Raw genomic sequence first — 20,922 nt, forward strand, 5'->3', positions numbered from 1 at the left:
ACTAGGTCCTATGCCACTAACTCTTTCTCCGTTTCCTCCACCCCCAGAGAAACTTGGACATCAAAGAACTTAAGTCTACCATTGTGGAATACTCCTCTGTAATCGAGGTACAGTACTGGATTTTCCTTGTGGGAGCATAAGGGAAAATATAGACTTTATAGATTCTTCTTCTGTAGAACTAGTAAACTTATGAACTTGCTTTGGGTGTAATTCTAGGATTTACGGGTGGAAAAAAATAAACTGGTGAATGATATGCAACAAATGCAGCAAGAGCTGGTTTCGTGAGTATCTGAATTGGGAGTCCCAGTAATTCTCTTTTCTTAGAAAAAACTTGGTAGATTTTTTTATGCAAAATCTTTGCTGTTCTTTTCTCTTTCTAGAAATGGCATAGACTTCCCACTAATATACAAATTTAACAGCAGCATCCTTGAAGGGACAAATTCATTGCACAGTGAATTGGCACTTGCTCAGCAATCTTCAGAGGTATGAAACTTGCAGCTTAAACACTTCAAATTATGTACATGTCTTGCACCACTACTAATTTCCTACTTAAGAAGGATTCTTGTGACTTGAAACCACTGTGAGTTATGCACAGAGGGGGTTCTTGGTTCTGAACTGATAGCCTGGAGTCTGAAGTCCACAATCACCGCACAAGTACAGCCATGGCAGTACAAGCTTATCACATGCGTCAGGACCACATCCCCCAGCAGAGGATGAGTGGGAAGGAAGGGAGGAGTTGGTTAGGCTGTTCAGCATTCAAGCTCACTTAAATCTTCGTGCCTCTGCTAAGCCTGTCAGTGGGTGTCAGTTGTGGTGGTTTTTGTAATGTGGACACTCAAGTGGGGCAAACAAACTTGCTCAAATAGTTTATTTACCCAAAAATGCAGTTTTGGTCAACCCAAAATTGTTGGCAAATTTGATGCCAATTCCACATATAGCTTTTCCAGAAATTTCTTTTCAGGATTTAGATCCTATTCATAAAATAGGAGGAAAGAAGGAGGCCCATCGGCTATTCCTTGTCTGCTTGAATGACTATGAATTGTCTGACCGTGAATAGTTACTGAGCCAGGGAGAAAGTGTAAGTGACTCCCGGGCCAGGTAATTGAGGCAATCCTTTAGGAGGGGGGAGACCAAAGTCCCTGATCCAATGACTATTTAATTATAAAAAGTGAAAAACCTTCAACTGGGGAGATTTATATCCGAATATCCCGTAACTCAGTGGCTAGTGTGCTCTCCTGCAGTGTGAGAGACCCAACTTAAAATCTCTTTTCTACATCAGGCAAAAGAACCCCCATTTCTCACATCCCAGATGAGCACAATTTTGTCAGGAGGGTGGCTGCCTCCTCCAACTGTTTGGGGTGTTTTCATAGGGTTAGATTTACAAAACAGAATATTTCTGGTTGAACATTTTTATTTGACCCAAAATGGATTTTTTTTTTTTTTTTGATTCACCAGACTTTTCTTCAGTTCTTCAATTCCATTTGACCCCAGTGAACTGAAAAATCAGCTCTTCACCCAGCTCTGCTGAATGCATGTCAGTTGAGAACACCAACTCGCTAGATTGAACAGCCATTTGAAGGCAGCCACTTTTGGATCCTTCCAACCTGGGTTGGAGTTAGACCAACTTAGTGGCAAAAGTTTGATACCCAGCTACCAACACCCTTACCTTTTCAGTGCTCTGAAAGAACTATTGGAAAAATAGCTGCTTTACTGTGTAGTGCAGTCCCAGTTCCATTCCTGTATGACTTGGCGCTCTGTGCTCGTTTCTCTAAGGACTGACTTTAGAGTATTGTCCTACTTTTGCTTACACCTTTCTGCCCTACAGCACTGTCTTGTTACAGACAGGGACCGCTTGTACTTCTGTCACTGACACAACCTTTTAAAAGAAAATTATTGCTATGATACACACAACCTATGGTCCCACTAGCTTGTGTAATGAAGAGTTTGTCCAGCTACACGTTTAAAAGCCTTCCTCACAGCATTGACAGCTTCTAGTTTAGTCAGTGAAGGGAGTCTGTTGCTCACTAACACTTTCTGAGTGCACTGACCAGTGCAGGGGAAGGGGCGGCATTTGCAGAGAGATACTGCAGGGAACTATGAAGTAGTGATAAAATTCACTCCCTTCTATGGACTTGAAAGCATGAGGAATAATTGGATAGGTAGTATTGTTGGATTTTGCTTTACCTTATTGTTTTTCTATCCATATGCAGAAGTGTTAACAATAGCCTTCATTATAGTAAGTCTCTCAGTTTTTCATCTTGTACAATAGCAAGGAATGAGATCATATTAAAACAGGTAGACTCCTTTCTATTCTGTGACTCCAGGATTCCTAATAGCCTGTCCATTGTTGCCTATGTGGGTGGCTGAGTGGGAGGAGAATCTACCTCACTCAGACCATTCCAGCACTTACCTTTCTACTTCTTAAATCTCCATGATGCTTTTTAAAAAAAAAAAAAAAAAAAAAAAAAAAGGCAGCGCCCTGATAGGCTTAAAAATCCCCAGTAACGCTGACCTTTTAGTAAACCCAACACAGTAATACTCCTGAAAGTTCTGTCACTGGTGCTGGTCTTTGTATTATAAAGTGTATAAATTTTTGTATTTTAAATACATAGATCACTGGAATTGAATGGGCGGCTTTGGATGAAACATTGGACCGAGAGGTGCTATTGTTACTGCAAGGGCCTGAACAAATGGGAGAAAAATTTAAGGCTACCATCCAAAAACTGGTATGATCCTGCATAAGTAATTATAAACAGAAATGTTAGGCTCTTTAAGATTTTTACACTTTTCAAAACATCCACAGTCAATGTTTCCACATTGATAAATGGATAGAGAACTGGTCTCAGGAATATCCTCCTGCTTTCCTGTAGTAGGTTTCTCTAACTAATTTAAAACAAACTTATCAGATAGATCTCCGTGTCAGATTCATTTCCTTCCTTTGGGACTGAACCTTGGAGTTTCCATAAGACCTGAGTAAGAGGAAATGCGTACTTGTGCTGTCCCAGGAGCGGTTCAGAGATTGAACTGAACTAAATTGTGATTGTCCTGTGCTTCCCTGTTACTATAGTAATCTGTCCCAGCCTTATCCCTGGTCATTATTCCTACCCCTTCTGCACTGGTTCAGCTGTGGTGGCCAGTGCATAATCAAGTGGTGTGTGCAGTCGAGCTTCTGTCCCTACCCACTCTCCTGTATGGGAGGAGGGGAGTAATGGTTCTACAGAATCTGTGTGAAGGGAAGAGAGTAAAGTGGAAATATAAATAGCCCATGGCCTCTTACTCCCACGCAGAGGTGCATAAAGTGATTTATAATTAAGACCTGAAGTGAGGCAGTTTTGGGACACTACTTGAATCCAGTTATCTGGTGGTAGTGCTTTCTGCCAGTTACTTCTAAGATGCATCACTTACCAGAGACTTCTCTCTAGTACTGTTACTAGTCTGATCTGAAGCTTAGGTGGTGCTGTGTAGCATTAAGTGTTTGAACTGTTAATATGTATCTCTGCAGCAAGAGGAAGCCTCTGAAGCGAAGGAACTTCTTGTGACCGCTTTGCAATGGGTAGCAGATCCTGAGGTGAACGTGAGGGAGACTTATGAAAGAAAGCTTGTGGTGAGTAACCCTGCTCCTTCAAGCCACATTATTTCTGAAGTGGTGGTGGTGAAGTGCAAGAAAGCTAAGGTAGGATGTTTCTCCGGTGAAGCAATCCTTCAGATGATGGACTGATAACACTGAAGGGCTTTCTAATTAAGGGACGGGCAGTTTTGTTTTGGTTTTTAAACAAATGGAACCTCTCCATTTTATACCCTACTTCCCCTCTTCTTGTCCTTTCTTCTTTGGTATATCACTATAAAGTCTCATTTCCTTGTGGTTATGCTTTTAGTTGCCTGCAAAGAAGGGCAGATAAAGTAAATGATTTCATGAGGAAAACCAACATTGTACTGTGTTCTTGCTGTGAAATCTATAAAGCTGAACTCCTTCTACCCACATGACATACTCCAAATTCAGGTGTACTGAGGGTGAAATGAAAACATCTCCATTATAGCTGGTTGGAAAATGGGGAAGGGGTCCTTCTGTGAGGGAAATGACACTTTAGCCAAAAAACTTAATCAATTTTTTTTAATGTGGAAATGTCACCACAGTGCCTCATGTAATCTGTAGTTTGGATATCTCATGCAACCATTATCTATGGGCCAGGGCTCCTTGGCCAGACTGCATATCCCACAATGCAGTACATTTTTAATCTTCAGTAGAAACTCCTCTTTCAAAAGGACTGCTGAGGCCAAGAGAAGCTTGCTAGCCCAGCTCTTAAACAAGCTATCTTCTCCTACTTCACAGGCTAAATCACACAAGATTGAAAATAAGCCTAAGGCTAGTACTGCTATACCTATCTAGTTATGGCAACTAAGGCTTAGTCTACACTAGGAAATTAGGTCAGTATAACAACATCACTTGGGGTGTGAAAAATCCACACCTTCTGAGCAAAACTCACCTAACCCCTGATGTAGACGGCGTTAGGTCAGTGGGAGAATTCTCCCATCAACCTAGCTACCACCTATTGGGGAGGTGGAGTACTTACACTGACAGGAGAGGTTCTTCCATCAGTGTAAGTAAGTAGTGTCTTCACTGAAGCGCTACAGTGGCACAGCACTTTATGTATAGACAAGCCCTAAGGTTTATAACCCTACTTCTAGAGAAGTGCATGGCATTATCTAGGCTACTTACATTTAGCTTGTGAATGGAGGGTTTGGAAGCAAAAATATCTGAGGATGACTAGAAACATGTGCTCTAGAGAGGAGACCAGTTTGTTTCTCTCCCCACAGCCCTCCCCATATTGGCCTTATAGTCTTTACCTAGACAGAGCAACATAGGAAAACTGTACCCTTGAGACCTACAAATGGCTGAGTATGACTAGAACTGACTGAAGTGTGGGGTTTTTAATCTAAAATAACTTTTTTCATCAAAAAAATCATCATGGAAAAACTTCAGCTTTTTAAAAAAATCTTTTAGGTTTTTCAACAAAGAAAAACACTTGTTCTTATTTGAACCATTTTTTTAGGCTGTGTTTATCAAAATCTCATGGGAAATCTAAATGAAAATTCAATTTCCAACAAAACTATTGTGTTTTTTTTGTTTTTTTTTTTTTGGGGGGGGGGAGCATCTCTAATCCTTACCATCTTTCTCTTTCAGAAAGCGAAGCATATTCCACATCTGTCTCAAAAACATTATTGCTCTAACTCCCACTAACATTGCCCATCTGTTCTGTGAAATACTTTTTTTTTTTTTTTTTTTTTTTTTTGAAAGGATGTGGGAGGTCAGGCCTGGTCACTTCCTTTGTGACTTGTGTAGGAGATTTACCCAAACTAAGAACTGGTCAGACTTCCACCTTGCTCCAGCACTTAACGGATAGTACCCAAAGAGGGTGTGAAATGTTTTTCAAGCAAGTAACTTCATACATTTTAGATTTGTCAGACTTCTACAATAGACAGCATGTAGTCAGGTTGATAGACTATACAATTGCTTCTGAATGGGAGCCATCCTAGAAATTTGACATGTTCTCTTAATTACTTTGTTTAGTTCTTACATTGATTGATTGCAATATAGAAGCAGAGCCTGACTCAGGAGCAGTCTCAGAAGGGAACAAACATTCTGAATTGTGGTCACCTCTTTCACAATAATTGTTGCAAGTCCTTATTCAAAGAACAAGGCTTAAGTTAGCAATGTTACTAACGCTTCAGTCCTGTGCCCCTTCCTCTTGAAACCTACAAAAATGAAGAAAAAAGTCATTCTTCAGACAGGCTTTCTTTGCTAAATGCATTAAACTTTGTTGTAGTACATATTTGTAACTGCAACTCCTATTAAGTGATGCAGTTATGTAAGTATATTGAAGGGAAAGTCACCTATTAAACACCCAACGTTTGCCTAAACTCCTTTTAGGACTTTCCAGAGCTAAATAACCTATGTAAAATTCTTCTCTCACTACCGTTTCCCCCTTGTTAATTTACAATAGTCATTTCCTCGCATGAGTTTTGTTTCTATTGCTGTATCTGGATATCTGGGACAGAGGCCTCATCTTGGCAGATTTTAAAATGGCACCAGGACTAGGTATGCTGCTGTCATGCTTCTATAGCTTCCACCACGGTCCATGTAATTTCTGACTTTGCCTTACTACATTATTATTATTGAAGATGTTCTGTCTCTTCAGGAAGACAAAGCAGGAATTGTTCAGGAATCTTTTTTTTTCTTGTGGTGAATTAGGAATAGTTTACTACTTAGCCTGTTAAAACTATCTAGTGTCCTACTGCAATTTCTCTTGAGCCTCCTAATTATTCAACTGATGAGAGAAGTTTACACTCGAAAGGTGACAGATGCCACATTTACTTCAAAGTAAAATATCCTAGATCTTGAAGGTCAGGAGTGACTTGTGAACATTTTGTCTGGCTTTCTGCGTAGCAAAAGCCATACAATTTAAATAAAAAATTCCTGCAGTATTTTTCTCTGTAAAGAAAGGGACCAATATAGAGTCCAATAACTTGTGACTGAACTATATCATGTCAAGTAGTAAGGTCTGATCTACTTAAAGACCCCAAGTACCACATCCCTTAGTAAGCTGTTCAATGGCTTATTGTCCTTTGCCGTTTAAAAAGTTGCATCTTGTTTCCAATTTAAAAGATCTTTAAATAACTTCAGCTTCAGCCATTGGCTTTTAATTGCCAGTGGATATTAATTGGATATTCAGGATTATAATCTCCCTTGTCTATGCACTAATAGACCATAATTTGTTTTCAACTTCTTAGTGTTCATCCACTGCTCTTGGCTTTCTTGCGACAATTAAAAACATACAACATTTAAATACAACTAACATGAAAGACAGCACTTATACCATCAAATTCTAACCTATAGTAGTAACAGGCCAAAAAAAAAAAACCAAAAAAACTTATCTGCACTCACCCAAAACACTCCAGAGGCAGCTGGGGGGAAGATGGGGTTAACAAAGTGGACTCTTGCAGACCAAGCTGGGGAGTTTAGTTCAGACTTCTTGGAAGATAGACACACCCATTTCTCCCCTCACCCCGGTTCAAATAGGAGCTTGATGCTAAGAGGGTGCACCTTGTCAGCTCCACTAATTGATCTCTCATAAGAAGAGCAGTTTTCTCAAGCAATCAGATCTCAAACCGTCTAGGTTTTTCTAGGTTAGAATCCACACTATAAATTCCACCCCAGAAACTAACAGGCAGCCGGTACAGCTCTCCGAGCACATGTGACACGCTCCTTTTAAGAAGTTCCACTAGGTCTATTGTTATAAATGAACAACTGGTGAAAAAGGAGTATAGCCTAAAAGTAACTATAGTATCCTTTTGGAAGGATTATGGTCTTCCTTCTGCATCTGGTAAGAAAGCCAAGAGTTACTATTCATAGTGGCTTTAAGACATTGCAATGGGACCCAAGTAGTCTCATGGTCCTACTAGAAAAGCTGGACAACACTAGCTGCCATGTAAGAAGAATGTCTGGCTGTGTCCTTGAACCACTTCTCTGAATAGAACAGTTTATTGCCAGGACTGGTATCTAAATTTGTTTAAGGAATTCTTGTCAGGATCTTGATTTGTATCTGAAAGGTCAGACATTTATTTGGGAATAAGTGGCATGGGCAATAACTTTCTGGCCTTGTGTGATTTTTCAAGTACCATGAGAAATTTCAGCAGTTAGGCTAGTCACTGTGTAAACTGCTTTCCTCTGTACAAATTGCATTCACATAGTAATCCTCACCCCCCCCTCCCCATTTAGCAGAAGTGGAATTGTAAGCCAAGAAACAGTTCAAAAAGTGTTCAGGTAGTGCTGTATCCATACCCTGAAACATTTCAGTTGCTGCAATTGAAGTTAATTTCTCCTATGCCACTAAAAGGCATAAATGCTTTCACTCTCTCTGCCTATCTCTTCACCTAATGTGAAGCCATAAACGCAGAATAGTGAACAATGGCATGCTCTGAAATATCTGGAAAGCTTGTATGCATTAGTGATTATTCTGGCTGGTCTAAGAATAAGTATTTTCCACAAGTTTTAAAGGAAACATCACTTGCTACAATTTTTTTCATTTGAATAAAATTTTCACTGCAATGAGAACTTTTCACTGTGAATGGAAAAACTCTTGTTTTTTATTTTCAGAAAAGAAATTTTTGGTGATTTGGTTTTGATTCCTCTCCCTTCCTAGAGGGAGGGAGGCGGGGTGAGGGGTGTTTAGGAGACAAAAGAGAATATGATGTTTTTTTGTAGTCTGAAACCAATTTTTCTGCATCAAACTGTCTTTAATTTCAATGGAAGATTTTGAAAATGGTTTTTCTGCAAAAATATTTACTTCCTTTGAAAAATATTTGAAAACCACTTTTCAAACAGCTGTACTGATTATGCTGTTATATGTCCTTATCTCTTTTTTTTCCCCTTCAAAAAATGGAGTGGGTTTAAACTTAATGTTGCGTGAAGTCCAGCCTTCTTGTTTACTTACTGTGGGCAGTTAAGCATGTGGATTTTTATTAGCCTCTCCCTATCCTCCATTCCTTACTAGTTTATCTCTGCTGATCAGAGGCCCTGTACAGTTCTAGGTGGCATGTCCATAAACCTTATGCTACACTCTTATAACCATGTGGGCATTTTTAACTTTTAAAAATGAATAGGATCTCAAGCAAGTGTTAGAAGAGAAGAGAAATCACTGGATTAAAAAGCTCCATCTCTTAGAAGAACACAGAGAATCCCTAGATAAAGAGTTTGTGAGAATGGCAGGAAATCTGAGGAGAATAAGAACAGAGCAGCTTCACTTCAGGAAAGAACTCTCTTCCAGGTACCTCTAAGTTCTCCCCGCCCCTCAATGTAAATGACACATGCCACTCCAAATGCAACTGTTTAAAATTGAAAACAAATTGCATGCTCCTTTTGTGAGAAGACTTATTTAAATGTGTTATCCGACATGGAGTTATCCTCTGTGTATCAAGTAAGAATACACCATTTTAGAGACATTCTAAAACACCAGACAGACCACAGAATAAGCAGTTAAAAAGCTGCATATTTTGCAGGTGCAACCACTAACTAAGCAGAACTGTTGGCTGTGTATGAAGTTGATGGTCTATCAATCATTGGTATGCAAACAACCTTACTTATTGGAAAGTGGCTGCTATGCCAGATAGAACCATTTCTAGCTCAGGGTGGCATACTGCCTTGATTTCCTAGTGGCTGGGGGGAAAATTTGAGCTCTGAGTGGATTCTTTTCTTCCAGGAGAAATGTGTAAATGTAGGCTAGGAAAGAACATTCCTCACCTCATTTTATTTGCGGTACACACGTGGGTTTAAACACTGCTGTATAAATACAAGAGCACATAGCTGCAAAACTCCCATCAGGTTTTCAAGAAGCAGCTGTTCAAGATCCTACCCAGATGAGCTTATCTAACCTGTTCCCTACACATGCATAAATTCTCCTGAAAGGAAGATGCCTGGCCTGTCTACTTGGTATTACCTACATATATACATAGGGAGTTGATATATACAGTGTACCCCTTACTGTGCACTCATATCTGGGTATACCAGTTAACGTCTCAGGGCTTGGAGTCCATACGTTTTCTGGGTCTGAGCAAGCATGGGGTCTTCCTGGCCAGATCTACTCCTGTGTCTTTCTGAATCTCCCACCACTGGTGTGGTGCTAGGTTAGGCCAGCAGCTGGTGTGCACAGCTCCAGAACACACTGATGTAAAACTGGTGGTGGTGGGTGCTGCTCCCACGGGAGCTGTAACTGAGGGAAGATGTTCACAACAAGCTCGGTTTAGATACAGCCCCACAGTTCTGCAATGCAAAAGAAGTTTAAGGGTCACTGAACTGCCACCTCCTGTCACAGGGACTTGTGTGGTGCTGATTTTCCATTGGTAGCTGTCACCTGATCTCACTGAAGCACCCTTTAAAGCACCAAGTGACTGACAAATCAAAGCTGGGTAACTGTGGTGATCCTTAACTCTCTGCAGGGTCCACTTCTGGTATTTTTACTGATGCTATTGACTTGGAATCTTCTTAACACTTTTTTCCTTAAAATACCTAAATGGATTGTCTAGGATAAGTCTTTAAAATATCTTTTTAAGCTATTTGGTACTGTTGTAGTGATCTCCTACTCCTTTTCTACATTGGAATTCATCTCGACAGCGCTTGCATCGCATTTTCACAGGTGTGGGTGGCTGGGAACACTCTGAAAACCTACTTTTCTTCTGATCTGCCTGATGAATACAAACAGCCTTGTTCACTTGGTGGTGGGCTAATCTCTAAGCCCGTGTTTGCGTCTGGGAAGTTAAACTATGTTAAAGCTTTATAATATGGTACCTAGCATGTGGTCTCTTTAGTGACTGGGTGTCTCACTTCCAAGGCATGTTTTTCTGAACTGTCAGGAACTGCTTGTGTCTTGCACTCTTGCCCCCTGCAGACAACACGAGCTGGAAGCTGTCAAACTGTTGCAGGAAGAAGCTGTCAGTCGGGCAGATGCTCTTGGCTTGCAGCTCCAAGAAGCTACCAAACAGTTGGAGGACTCCAGCAAACAGGTAGGGGAAGTGACTGGGTGATCCACGCACCAGAAACTTATGCCTTACACGCCTCTGCTAGCCGATAGGAAACAGTGCTTTGTTTGGAATGAACTGCCTCATTGCAAAACTGTGACTTGCAGAGGAAGTAAAAGCAGAGGAGGTGGTGTCAACAGCCTGCTGATGAAAGAGGCAGCTTTGCATATTTGTGGTGGCTTTAAAAAAAACAAAACTCCGAAATAGCTCCCATACAGTCCAGCCATACGTAAAAATGCAGAAGTTCAGTAGGGGCTTATCACTTCCTGAAAGAACAGATGCATTTCAGTTTCATTTGCATGAACAGTAGAGACCTTTTTGTGCTAGTCAGGGCTATTTACTTTCTAAATTATTATTCTCTGCTCAGGTTAAGGATCGAGATGGGGCACTTCATTCTGCCTGGGAAGAAGCCAAATCTTTGCAGTGTGTGTTAGAGGAAGCCATTTCTGAACAGAGAAAACTTCAGGCTATGAATACAGCTTTAATGCGCTCTTGCCAGACACTTCAGGAAAAAGCTAAAGAGCAGAAAAGTAAGTACTTATGTAATATTGACTTGTAGCACTGGCGAGTCTTAGGCTGCAGATAGATAATGGAAGAGTCAAATGAGATCACGCTGGAAGGTGACCTTTTGTGTTACTTCACTCTGTGGAAGTTCTGTTTCCTTCCAGGAATGCTGCAGTCATTCCTCCTTGTGTGATGATCCAGACAGAACGTGAGCCAAGCAAGGTCCAGACCTGCTGGCCTTTCCGAGGAAAACCTCTAACACAAATTCCAGACTGCTGCCAGATATGGGGCTGGTGACTCGGTAGGAGGCACTTTTCCCTCTGAGTCAGTACTAGGTGTTGAGGAGCAGTGTAGCTGAAGATGCTGTTCTTGTGCCTATGCAACCACTTTGGTACTGGGAGTTACCCGCTTGCCCTGCTTCCTCGACTTTCTGTACTATAGGCACTATCCAATGCTGCCCATTCTGCTTTCTGTACAGGGTTCCTCTGCAGTGTGAAACAACTGTTCTCAGCCTAGAGGCTGCCATGCTTGGGCAGATGTGTCCCTTTGTTTCATTCCTTTAAAATATAAAGGAAGGTCTTTTTCCTAAACTTCTGAGACTGCATACATTTATCTAGTATTCCCTTCTTAATGGCAATAGCTCAGAAAGTGTCAATATTGAAAGTCTCTGTCTATTCCAGCTGATTCAATGGAGCTATGATGGCTTACACTAGCTGAGGCTATGGCTCTGGGTACATAGGATCCATGCTGTCATGGGGACATGCACGCTAAAGAAAAAGCTTGAGGGAGGGATGCATTGTAAATTATTTAGAAGCTTTGAAACCAAAATGCTTTCTTGAAAGATTATGCTGAACTGAGGCAGAGACACGCTCCTAAGCACTTAGCTGAAACTGGTACTCTAAGAATATTCTGCCCCAGTATTGCAAAAACCAAGATGGCTTTACAAGTTGCAGGTATATTCAAGCTACCATTTTACCTGACCTAGCAAGTGTGCGTGCCCATGCTGCGTTTCCATGTTCACCCATTAGTTGTGGGGTTAGCTGCACAGCAGAGGCGTAAAAATGGAAATGGTGTCGTGTTTTCCTTGGTAGATGCTGACAGGAGTGTACCTGATAAGAACAAAATAAATGCAAAAAAATCCCATTTAAAAACAGAGGGCCTATGTAATGAAGCCAGGGGAGCTATGCTGACTTCCCAGTTGAGGAGTCTGGCTTAAAATGATTTTGGGAGTCTCTCTTGTTGAACAGGATACTCTCTAAAGCCAGTTCTTAGTGATTTAATGGACAGAGAATTGATGGTAAAAATGGCACTGCTTCGCATGTACTCCCTTTGTGTGGTCAGTCAGGTCTGCTTCCTTCTCAAAGGTCAGACTTTGATGCCCTGCTCACGTAGCAGAGCACACTGCTCCACAAGTTGTCCCGCTGCTAGCAATACAGTACTGACATCAATGGAACTATTTGCTGAGAAAAGTATGACTTGGCCTGAGTAAGGGTGTCAGAATTGACCCTATGCTTTGGGTCTCTGGTACGTTAACATAGCACTAATTGTTACAGCAACTAGGGCTGAAAGAGCCAATTGTGGCTATTGAGAGCTGGATTCTAATCTGTTGAAGAGAGATGAGCCACAATTAACCAAATTTCCATTCCTGAAGTATTACCGGCAACGATACATAAAGCAAAATACCGTCAACTTCTACTTGTATTGCATTTAGTGTCGGGGGCTATTGCACTAGGTGCTATACAGACATAGAGCAAAAGGACTGTCCTTGCTCTTAAGAGCACTTTCAGGCCTCAGTGCGCAGTGCTGGAAGCGAAAATAAAACCAGGGGGAAAAAATCTCAAATATGATCTGGATTCAGGCACAAACCTGGAGTCCTACGACACCATTTTTAGAGCCATTATTCAGAGTACTATTGCATTCTAAAAAAAAGTAGAGCACTGATACAAACCACATCCCTTTCTGTATTTAAAAAAGGAAAGGAAAATTAGAGCAAATCCTAGGACAGTTTCAGTATCTCCCCCACAGTGGAATATGGTCTCTTGTATGCATCTGTTTAAAATCTTCAGAATACATTAAAATTGCAGGTACAAATAGCTTTAACTTGTCCATGATGGGCAAAAACAAGGTAAAAAGGAACAATAATAGCACCTAAAATGGTTCTTTATAATTTAACATGCAGTGATATGTAAATGTCTCTTTATAGCCACTGTTAACGCATTGAGAGAAAAACTGTTTAAAGGGCAACTTTGTGGATTTCTGTGTCAGGTATGCTCAACTGGTGGTGGAAGAGAGCATTTCATGGCACAAAAGACACCAGGGTGAATGTCCATCTACAATTTGTCTAACATCTAATCTTGGGGCCATTTTTGTAACAGCTAAGCTACTTTTTTCCCCCCTAGTGTTTAATTTGTGTCAATGTACTGGCTGAAGTAAACTGTGCAAGCAGATCATCATGTATCCCTCAGAGTCCCTCCTCGAGCTCCCTGGGTCAGATGTTGTCACTGTGTGGTTCAGTACTGAGCATGTTGTCGGCACTCATGGTTAACAACTGGTGGAGGTCATGTGCTTAAAGGGATGTTACCTTCATATCTTCCCTGTTTAAAATGTGTATTTGTTTGACTGCCACGTACTAAACAATGTGCATCTTCACTGTTCTGAAGGCCATTTAAAAAAACCAGGAGGGGATGAAGGCAAATGGGAGCACTGATTGTGTGTCTGGTAAGAGGAAGAGGCTAATAAAAAAGGACATATATTGCATCAGTAACACTTCATCTTTCCATTGGAAAATTCCCCAACCAGCCCTATTATTCTAACCTTTATTTACTCAGGTACTAAAAGATCTGGCTTTATTTTGACACAAGTTGTGCTCCCTCCAAGATGTAGAGTAAAGCATTTATCTTTAAGGCCCCAATCCTGCAAATACATCCACGTGTGCCTAAGCTTATTCACGTAGGTAACGGAGTCAAGTTAGAGACAACTCACATGAGCAAAATGATGCTTTTGCAAAGTTTAAATGAAAGAATTGATAAGAATAGCAAAATTTGGTTAAGTTGGATAGTACCCTGATAGCTTAACTGTAAGAATCCCTCCAATGGAAGGGTATTAATCACATATCCAAGCGATAATACTGCTTCTACAAGCAGTAATAGTGTATACTTGTCTCTCCCTGTTCAGTTGCCCTAACTTTATCTTCCTATTACAACAGACTTGTGTAGATGGGGAGTCTAGTGACTACAGTCCACTGTGCAGTTTAAACCAAGAGACAGTAAAAGAGAAGGTAAGTGAGAGATTCTGGCCACTCTTGTTAATCCTAAACCTTTTTCCCCATCGGGGGGGGGGGGACACACAGACTACCAGAACTGTGCCCAAAACTGGTAACTTTTTTTTAAGATAGCTTTAAGAGTGGCCTTAAGAACTTGCAATGTATAAATGCTATCCTATTCTTGACTCACTTTTTTTCTTTTTATGTCTTGCTTTATATTTTCACTCTAAACATTGTGCACCTGGGAAATGGAAATCCAGATCTCTTGATAAAATTCTCTCTGCAAAGTTAAACTTTTGGTGTATCCCTTCCATTGACTGTTGTCCCTGCTTTCAACTTCTGTAAAACACGTGTGGCAAAATATGGTCTTCTGTTACTTTTGGAGAGTTACTGTTATAAGACATAGGTTCTTAATAAATGACCCTCCTCAGAAGGACTAAAAGCTGAAGACTTAGTTTGAGTTCAACTATGTCATCTTGCTTCAAGAATTCTAAACTCGTCATTAAAATACAGACACTTTCTTGCTTTCAGAACCATGTACAATAACACTTTACTTGCATGTGGATGGATGGTTACTGCTGCATAAATCCTTTCCAGTACTAATTATTTGATTGGCCTTGAACATTAAAAGGCTCCTTTGAACAATGGCTAACATATATATACAATGGAAGGAAACTGGGACCCAGGAGGTTCTTCTTATCCAGGTCCATTGGGTGGTGAGGATGTTTGGGGAGGGGAAAAGCAGAGAGGGGAACTGCAGAGGAGAGCCTGTCAGACTGCACCCTGTAGGACCAGTGCAGAAACAGCAAAATTAGAGCCATTCAGACAACTTTCTACAGCCTTCACTGGACTTTCTGCTCTGTGCTGACTGCTTTGGTTGTTTTCTGATCTCACGCTCGCTCTCTTCAGCACTACTTCATTCCACACTTGCCTCTCTTACCCTCTTTTCCCCTGCCCTGTCCTGCTCGCCTCCTCCCTTCAGCATCCCTTTTCTTTTACTTCACTTTCTCATTAGCTTATCCCTTCCTAACTGAACCCACCACTCAAAAAATGTGCCATTAACATGTCAGCCACCATCACATTGTTCACTTTTCCAGTATTCAGTGTGTAAAGTGCCTAGCACAATGGGATCATTTTTAGCTGGCCTTAGACACTGCTGTAAGTAACATGATGAAGAATAACCTGCAGTAAACTTTCCCTTCTCCAATTAGCAATTTTGCTGCTTCAAAAGATTTGGGGGCCAAGAAGTGGCTCAGTGGATTGGACTTCCCCAGACATCTTCCTTAGGATATTCATGCTGGTATTATACACCTCTGCTAGGTAAGATCTGCTGGTTAATCTTCTGGTTTTTGCCTCCTTTTTGTACCCTTCTCTTCTGAAGTGCAGAAGTGTTGGTGGATGACTTAAAATTTTTTAATGTAACATAGAGCTAAATCTGAAATAGCAAAGGATGAAAAGATGGACCATGGAAATTGTTCTACCGATCAAGCACAGCTATTCTTTGCTATAAGCATCTATTGCCCGTGCCGCAATATGAATCTGGCCTGACCCACTATGGTGAAATCTTGCCATTGCCTTTAATGGGTCTAAACTATACCCTTATGCATTTGCCCAGCTGGATCCATTGGTCTCTAGATATAAAGAATAGCAGTGTGGTTCATGAGCCGTCTCAGAGACAACTGGAAATAGCACCTGAAGCGCTTTTGTTATATAAAAATAATGGCTGTACCACCAGTCTCCAGCACTGATGATGAGGCTGTTTAACTTACGTTGTATGTAGCAGGTTTATGGCATCAAAGAATGAGCTTTTAACATCCCAATTTTGCCTGCTTCATTTATTCCGAGCTTTGGCCTGTACTTGAGAGTCCAGGCTACGTCTTGGTATAGATGTGTGGGTCAGTGGACTTCATCTCACCAATTGGTCACCTTCCTATAATGCCACCGTATGCTGATTTCTGCAGAGATGTCATTTTATTCAATGTCTGCAATTCCTCCCTTTTCTTTCCCTATGGGTCTCTGTTGTATGGGAGCCCAGTGTTGCTCTAACCAAGGTTTTATTTCCACTGCAATGTACAACGTTACTTTCTACAATATGTGCTGCTGCCTTGCCTCCGGCACATTACCATCCTCCCTTCTCCCCATGACATCACTGCTCCAGTTCAAAATGCCATATGCTATTGTCAGATCTGAAAGTTGTGTAAGGTAGAGACTGGCTGTTAACACTGCAGTGTGGCAAATGGTCTCTGCTGTTCAAATGTGAGTGTGTCAATGGTCTCTGGTAAACCCTGGACTGCTGGTCACGTTCCCCTTTAAAATGGACTTTGCTAGTTTATGCCCACCCACCTGTAGTCTGCTTATACTTCTCTACAGCTCCCTGCGCCTTTAGTAATAACCTATAAAAGTAGCAAGCGAATGAAACAGGGCAAATACATAGTAAAGTTTGTCTCCTGAGGGTGTGCATAACCCAGGTAGATGGAAAAGGACCAAATCTACACAGATGACTGACTAGAGTAACTTTTTATGTTGAAACCCATCTCGTTATTTCAAGTCTGTATCTTTATTAACAGATGCTCTGGCCTTGGAAATCCTACACCGCATTCCGAGAGTGAGCATAAGCAGTGATCTCACATGCGTAGCAACCAGAGCTCCATCTACGTTTGAAAGAGAAGATCTGAAAAATGGGTCTACTTTGGACGTGACACTGGAGGGACACAAGTAAGAGCCCAAAACAATTTTTTTGGGGGGGAGGGAGAATAGACAAGTAGTGTTAACACAGACTCTTGAGGGAAGCTGAAGACAGCCACTCTCTAGCTGTTCTATTCTAGTTTCTGCTATAGTTAACCTTCAGGAATATGGTCTTATTGAATACTGCAGCATCACTGCATGGGAATGAGATGCTATATTCTAAATTAGTGCTCAAATAATGGCATCACTGTTTATCAGGATATACATGTCTCTTATCACTGTAGAACCAGAGTGCCTCACGTTCATTACTAAAGGTTATACTTACAATGCCCCTGTGTGGCATGGAAGTGGTATTCTCGTTCCACAGGTGGGGAACTGAGGCATCGGGTAGACTAAGTCCCACAGGAAGCCTTTGGCTGAGCTTGGAACTGAAAATCAGGTCCTTGAGCCCCAAGCTAATGTTCCATCCACTAGAGCAGCCTTCCTAACTGACAAGAAATCGATAATTTTACAGGGTCATTACAGTACTAGAGATGGTTTTGTAGTAGCTGTGGTGTAACATTTTCTTCCTCTAAAGGCTATCTCTGACTTCCGTTTCTGGCCTTTTTAAAAAAAAAAAAAAAAAAAAAAAAAAAAAAAAAAAAGATTTGACTGCTGCTGAGGAAGCAGAACTTTGCACTCCAAACTACTGTCTGCAAGTGTCAGCGGCTTCTGTGCCTCTTCTGTTACTATTTATCTGTCGATGTCATTGTCATTAGATTTGTTTTGCTTAATTATGTTTCTGTCATGGTGGGGGATTGGCCACAATCTCCACAAAAACTGTGGCTAACTTAAATTTCTTTTTCATAGACATAAGAGCTTAAGGAAAATTATTGAAATGTCATCTTGTTGCAAAATGCAAATAAAATTTGTGCTACCAGGTGGAAGATACACTCTGTTGGTAACCAGACTGATGCAGATTTTATTGCCTCCCCTGCTACAATGGACTCTTTATTTACTGAGGTTAGTGCTGTCTTTAATTTCAGCAATCTTGCCTTCAAATGTAGACTTGGTAGGCATTTATTTGCAACAGTGCACTGACTTCAAAACAGAAATGATGGGCCATGTTTTCAACTTGTGTAAATCGGCATTGCTCCATTGATAAGTCAGTGGACTTCTGCTGACTTTTCTTTATCAGGCATTGAGGACACATTCTCAGTTGGCGTATTTCTTTTAATTACTGTATCTGAAATGAAACATTCCAGCAGTGTGCTTGACCTGCGGTGTTAGGATCCAGATAAAAGTTTAGGAGTCTTTAATCTCATACTCTAGCTCAGACGTCTATTTATTCAATGCACAAATCTTAATGAGTGTTCCTTTTTCAGTAACAAGGGACTCTTCTATTGGTAAAGTACGAGCGACGTCCATTCCCAACAGCTTGTGTGTTTGTGGGGAGGGGAGAAACAGCAGGCAACTTTACATTTTAATAGTCCCATTTAATTCTTTCTATGTACTTTCTTCTGTGAAAACTCTTAAATTATTACTATGATCTTCCAAAAATCCATCTTTGCTTTAGAAAAACAAGGTGATTATGACATTTTATCCAATATAATGTTGTTCAGCTTTGCATCTAGATTTCAATGGCACAGTGTCCGTCTGTCTGTCCACTCAGCACTTGAGGCTGAGGGGGGGAAAAAAATCTAATAAATGGTCCTCAGTCCCATAGAAAGTGACAAGTACAACAGGCAGATGAAAATTTTGAGTAAATTCTTGGTTCCCACCTTGGTTACTGGTAACCATCATTACTTTACTTTGGTTTAGTCCACACCATAAATTTTTCTAATTGTGATGTTAATTGGAAATGTGCCTGAGCTGTCAGTGCGATCAGGGTTTCAAATCCCGGACTTGAGTGAGACTTGCATCTGGCCTGTCAGACTAATACAATGCCACTCTTTTTCCTACTACTGCATTAAGTGAAAGCAACCTAATCTAGACGAATAGTGATAAACCGTTATCTACAACAAAACAGTTGATGGCCTCAGACCTGTCCCAGTGTGGAGTGGCCCAGTCAACTGCAGTAATCCTTGTCCACTCTTGGTGGAGAAGCAATGGAGAAAGTGACACAGCTAGTCAATCACTCTTACCCCCTTCGAGAGATCTTGGGGTTGAGGTATATTGCTTGGCTGGTGTGGCGGGTAGGTGAGGAAACCCTTGCTTGTACTGCTACTGCCCATGGTGTGTGGCTTCTTTGATAGCTAGAAGGCTTTGTTCCACAGGGTTATCAACACAGCACTTGTTTAGAGAGCAATGTAACACTCTGTGTTTGTATAGTTCTGTAATTCTAACATATACCCAAAATTACACTTTTTGTGTCTGGGTAGGGTTTCTGTTGGAATCCCTTTATATGGTACTCATAATCCTTCTTCCTTCCCTGGACAATATTCAAGGTCTGAACTGAAGGCAAAGCAAATGGGCTGTGTCCCATATCTGGTTAAAAAAGTATTACGTAGAACAAAATTTGAATGTCCTTGTTTAATAGGAAGAGTATCTCTGTAGCATTTTATCAGACTGTGGCTACCTGCAGGTGTGTTGATTTAGAGGTGAGCTCTCCAGAATGTAAGTTGTTCCATGCTTATATGATGGGGGTGGGTGGGTGTGTGTGTGTGTGTGTGTGTGTGTGTGTGTGTGTGTGTCTGAAAATATAATCAGAGTTGAGGTTTGAGGCTGCTCTAAATCTTCTAGCGCTTGTGTGAGTCAGACTAATCTTTCTGTACTGGGGGCTTAGAACTAAACACTAGCTCTCCAAAGCATCACCAAGGAAATCCATAGTGGCTTATCTGGGATTCTGCAAACTTTTATGCCAGAAGATTGCTACAACACAGGTTAGTGTCTGGAGGACCATGAAATAGCAAACTGTCACTCAAATATTTCTTTATAAAAAGTAGGCCTAGAAGATAGAGAGAGATCTATATTATAAGAAGACCTTGGGTTTTTCAGACTGGTAAACAGAGTTGGTTTGGGCTCTTTTACAAGTCCTTACCTTGTTTCTTTAAAATGACTGATATACTGCATATGTAGCAGGTAGTAACGCTGCCCTGAAGTTCTGTAAAATCATGATTTTTCCATAAGTGTAAAAGGCAGGTATTTCTGGCTTGCACTAATAAGTGTGTAATAGTAAAGCCATATTGTGGCCTTTTTTTATAATCCTACCTCTGTAATCCAGAAGTTTCAACAGTTCTTAACACTTAAATCTGGGAAAATAAATAGGTATGGATGAAAAGGATAGACTGGCTTTCAGTTCTCCTTTGTTGCAAACCAAAGTCACTGAGAGCTTGAATTTATTCCTGCATTACACATGGTGGTGTTTCTTGTTTTGGTCACTTCCACTTGACTTCAAGGTATTACTATGTTATAAACCCCCTTAAGACTTTTTTTGATTTTCATTTCAGTATGCTGTTCCCTCCCCCAGAGCAGAATAAAACACTGTAGCTTCCTTAAACCCAAGAGAAAATTCAAATAAGAGCATAAATAGCGTAGATTTGCATGAGGAAACATCCAGCTGACCGAACTGAACTCTATTCACCGATCCTAACTACGATACACTAATGTTGTGGGGGTGGGGGAGAAAGGAAAGTGAACAACATACATGCTATACTGTAGTCTGGTGTGGGAGGGAGGGGTTTTGTTTTTAAGTTACTCAGTTTTTGGTTGGCCAACTCAAGACGCCTTGAAAGGGGTATCACTGTTTCAGAAACAGCTGAGCTTGTATCCTCTAAAAATCTGGCCCCATGTAGGCATTAGATTGGGGACCTAAACATCAAGAGGTTCATAATCGCTTGTCCTTCAGAAAACTGTTGGCCATGATGTGTATGGCAAGTTGCTTTGGTAAAAGCTTATGTAGAAAGAAAGTTGATAAATAA

At 40.9% G+C, this 20,922-nt stretch overlaps 1 protein-coding gene across 4 annotated transcripts in view; it reads left to right on the plus strand.

The window, feature by feature from the left end:
• Positions 1-20,922, plus strand: part of IRAG2 (inositol 1,4,5-triphosphate receptor associated 2) — a 55,514-nt gene that overhangs the window by 19,383 nt on the left and 15,209 nt on the right. For all 4 annotated transcript variants that reach the window (XM_067559251.1, XM_067559250.1, XM_067559249.1 and 1 more), the window contains exons 12-24: positions 48-107; positions 217-281; positions 381-483; positions 2,613-2,726; positions 3,503-3,604; positions 8,662-8,825; positions 10,443-10,557; positions 10,940-11,102; positions 13,280-13,341; positions 14,282-14,353; positions 15,550-15,658; positions 16,906-17,053; positions 17,944-18,025. In XM_067559251.1, coding sequence (XP_067415352.1) covers positions 48-107; positions 217-281; positions 381-483; positions 2,613-2,726; positions 3,503-3,604; positions 8,662-8,825; positions 10,443-10,557; positions 10,940-11,102; positions 13,280-13,341; positions 14,282-14,353; positions 15,550-15,658; positions 16,906-17,053; positions 17,944-18,025 — 1,359 coding nt within the window. The remainder of the gene's footprint in view (positions 1-47; positions 108-216; positions 282-380; positions 484-2,612; positions 2,727-3,502; positions 3,605-8,661; positions 8,826-10,442; positions 10,558-10,939; positions 11,103-13,279; positions 13,342-14,281; positions 14,354-15,549; positions 15,659-16,905; positions 17,054-17,943; positions 18,026-20,922) is intronic.

This window comes from Emydura macquarii, unplaced genomic scaffold (assembly GCF_026122565.2).
Source record: "Emydura macquarii macquarii isolate MOO-44397 ecotype Brisbane River unplaced genomic scaffold, CSIRO-AGI_Emac_v2 contig_2205, whole genome shotgun sequence".
NCBI classification, from domain to species: Eukaryota; Metazoa; Chordata; order Testudines; family Chelidae; genus Emydura; species Emydura macquarii.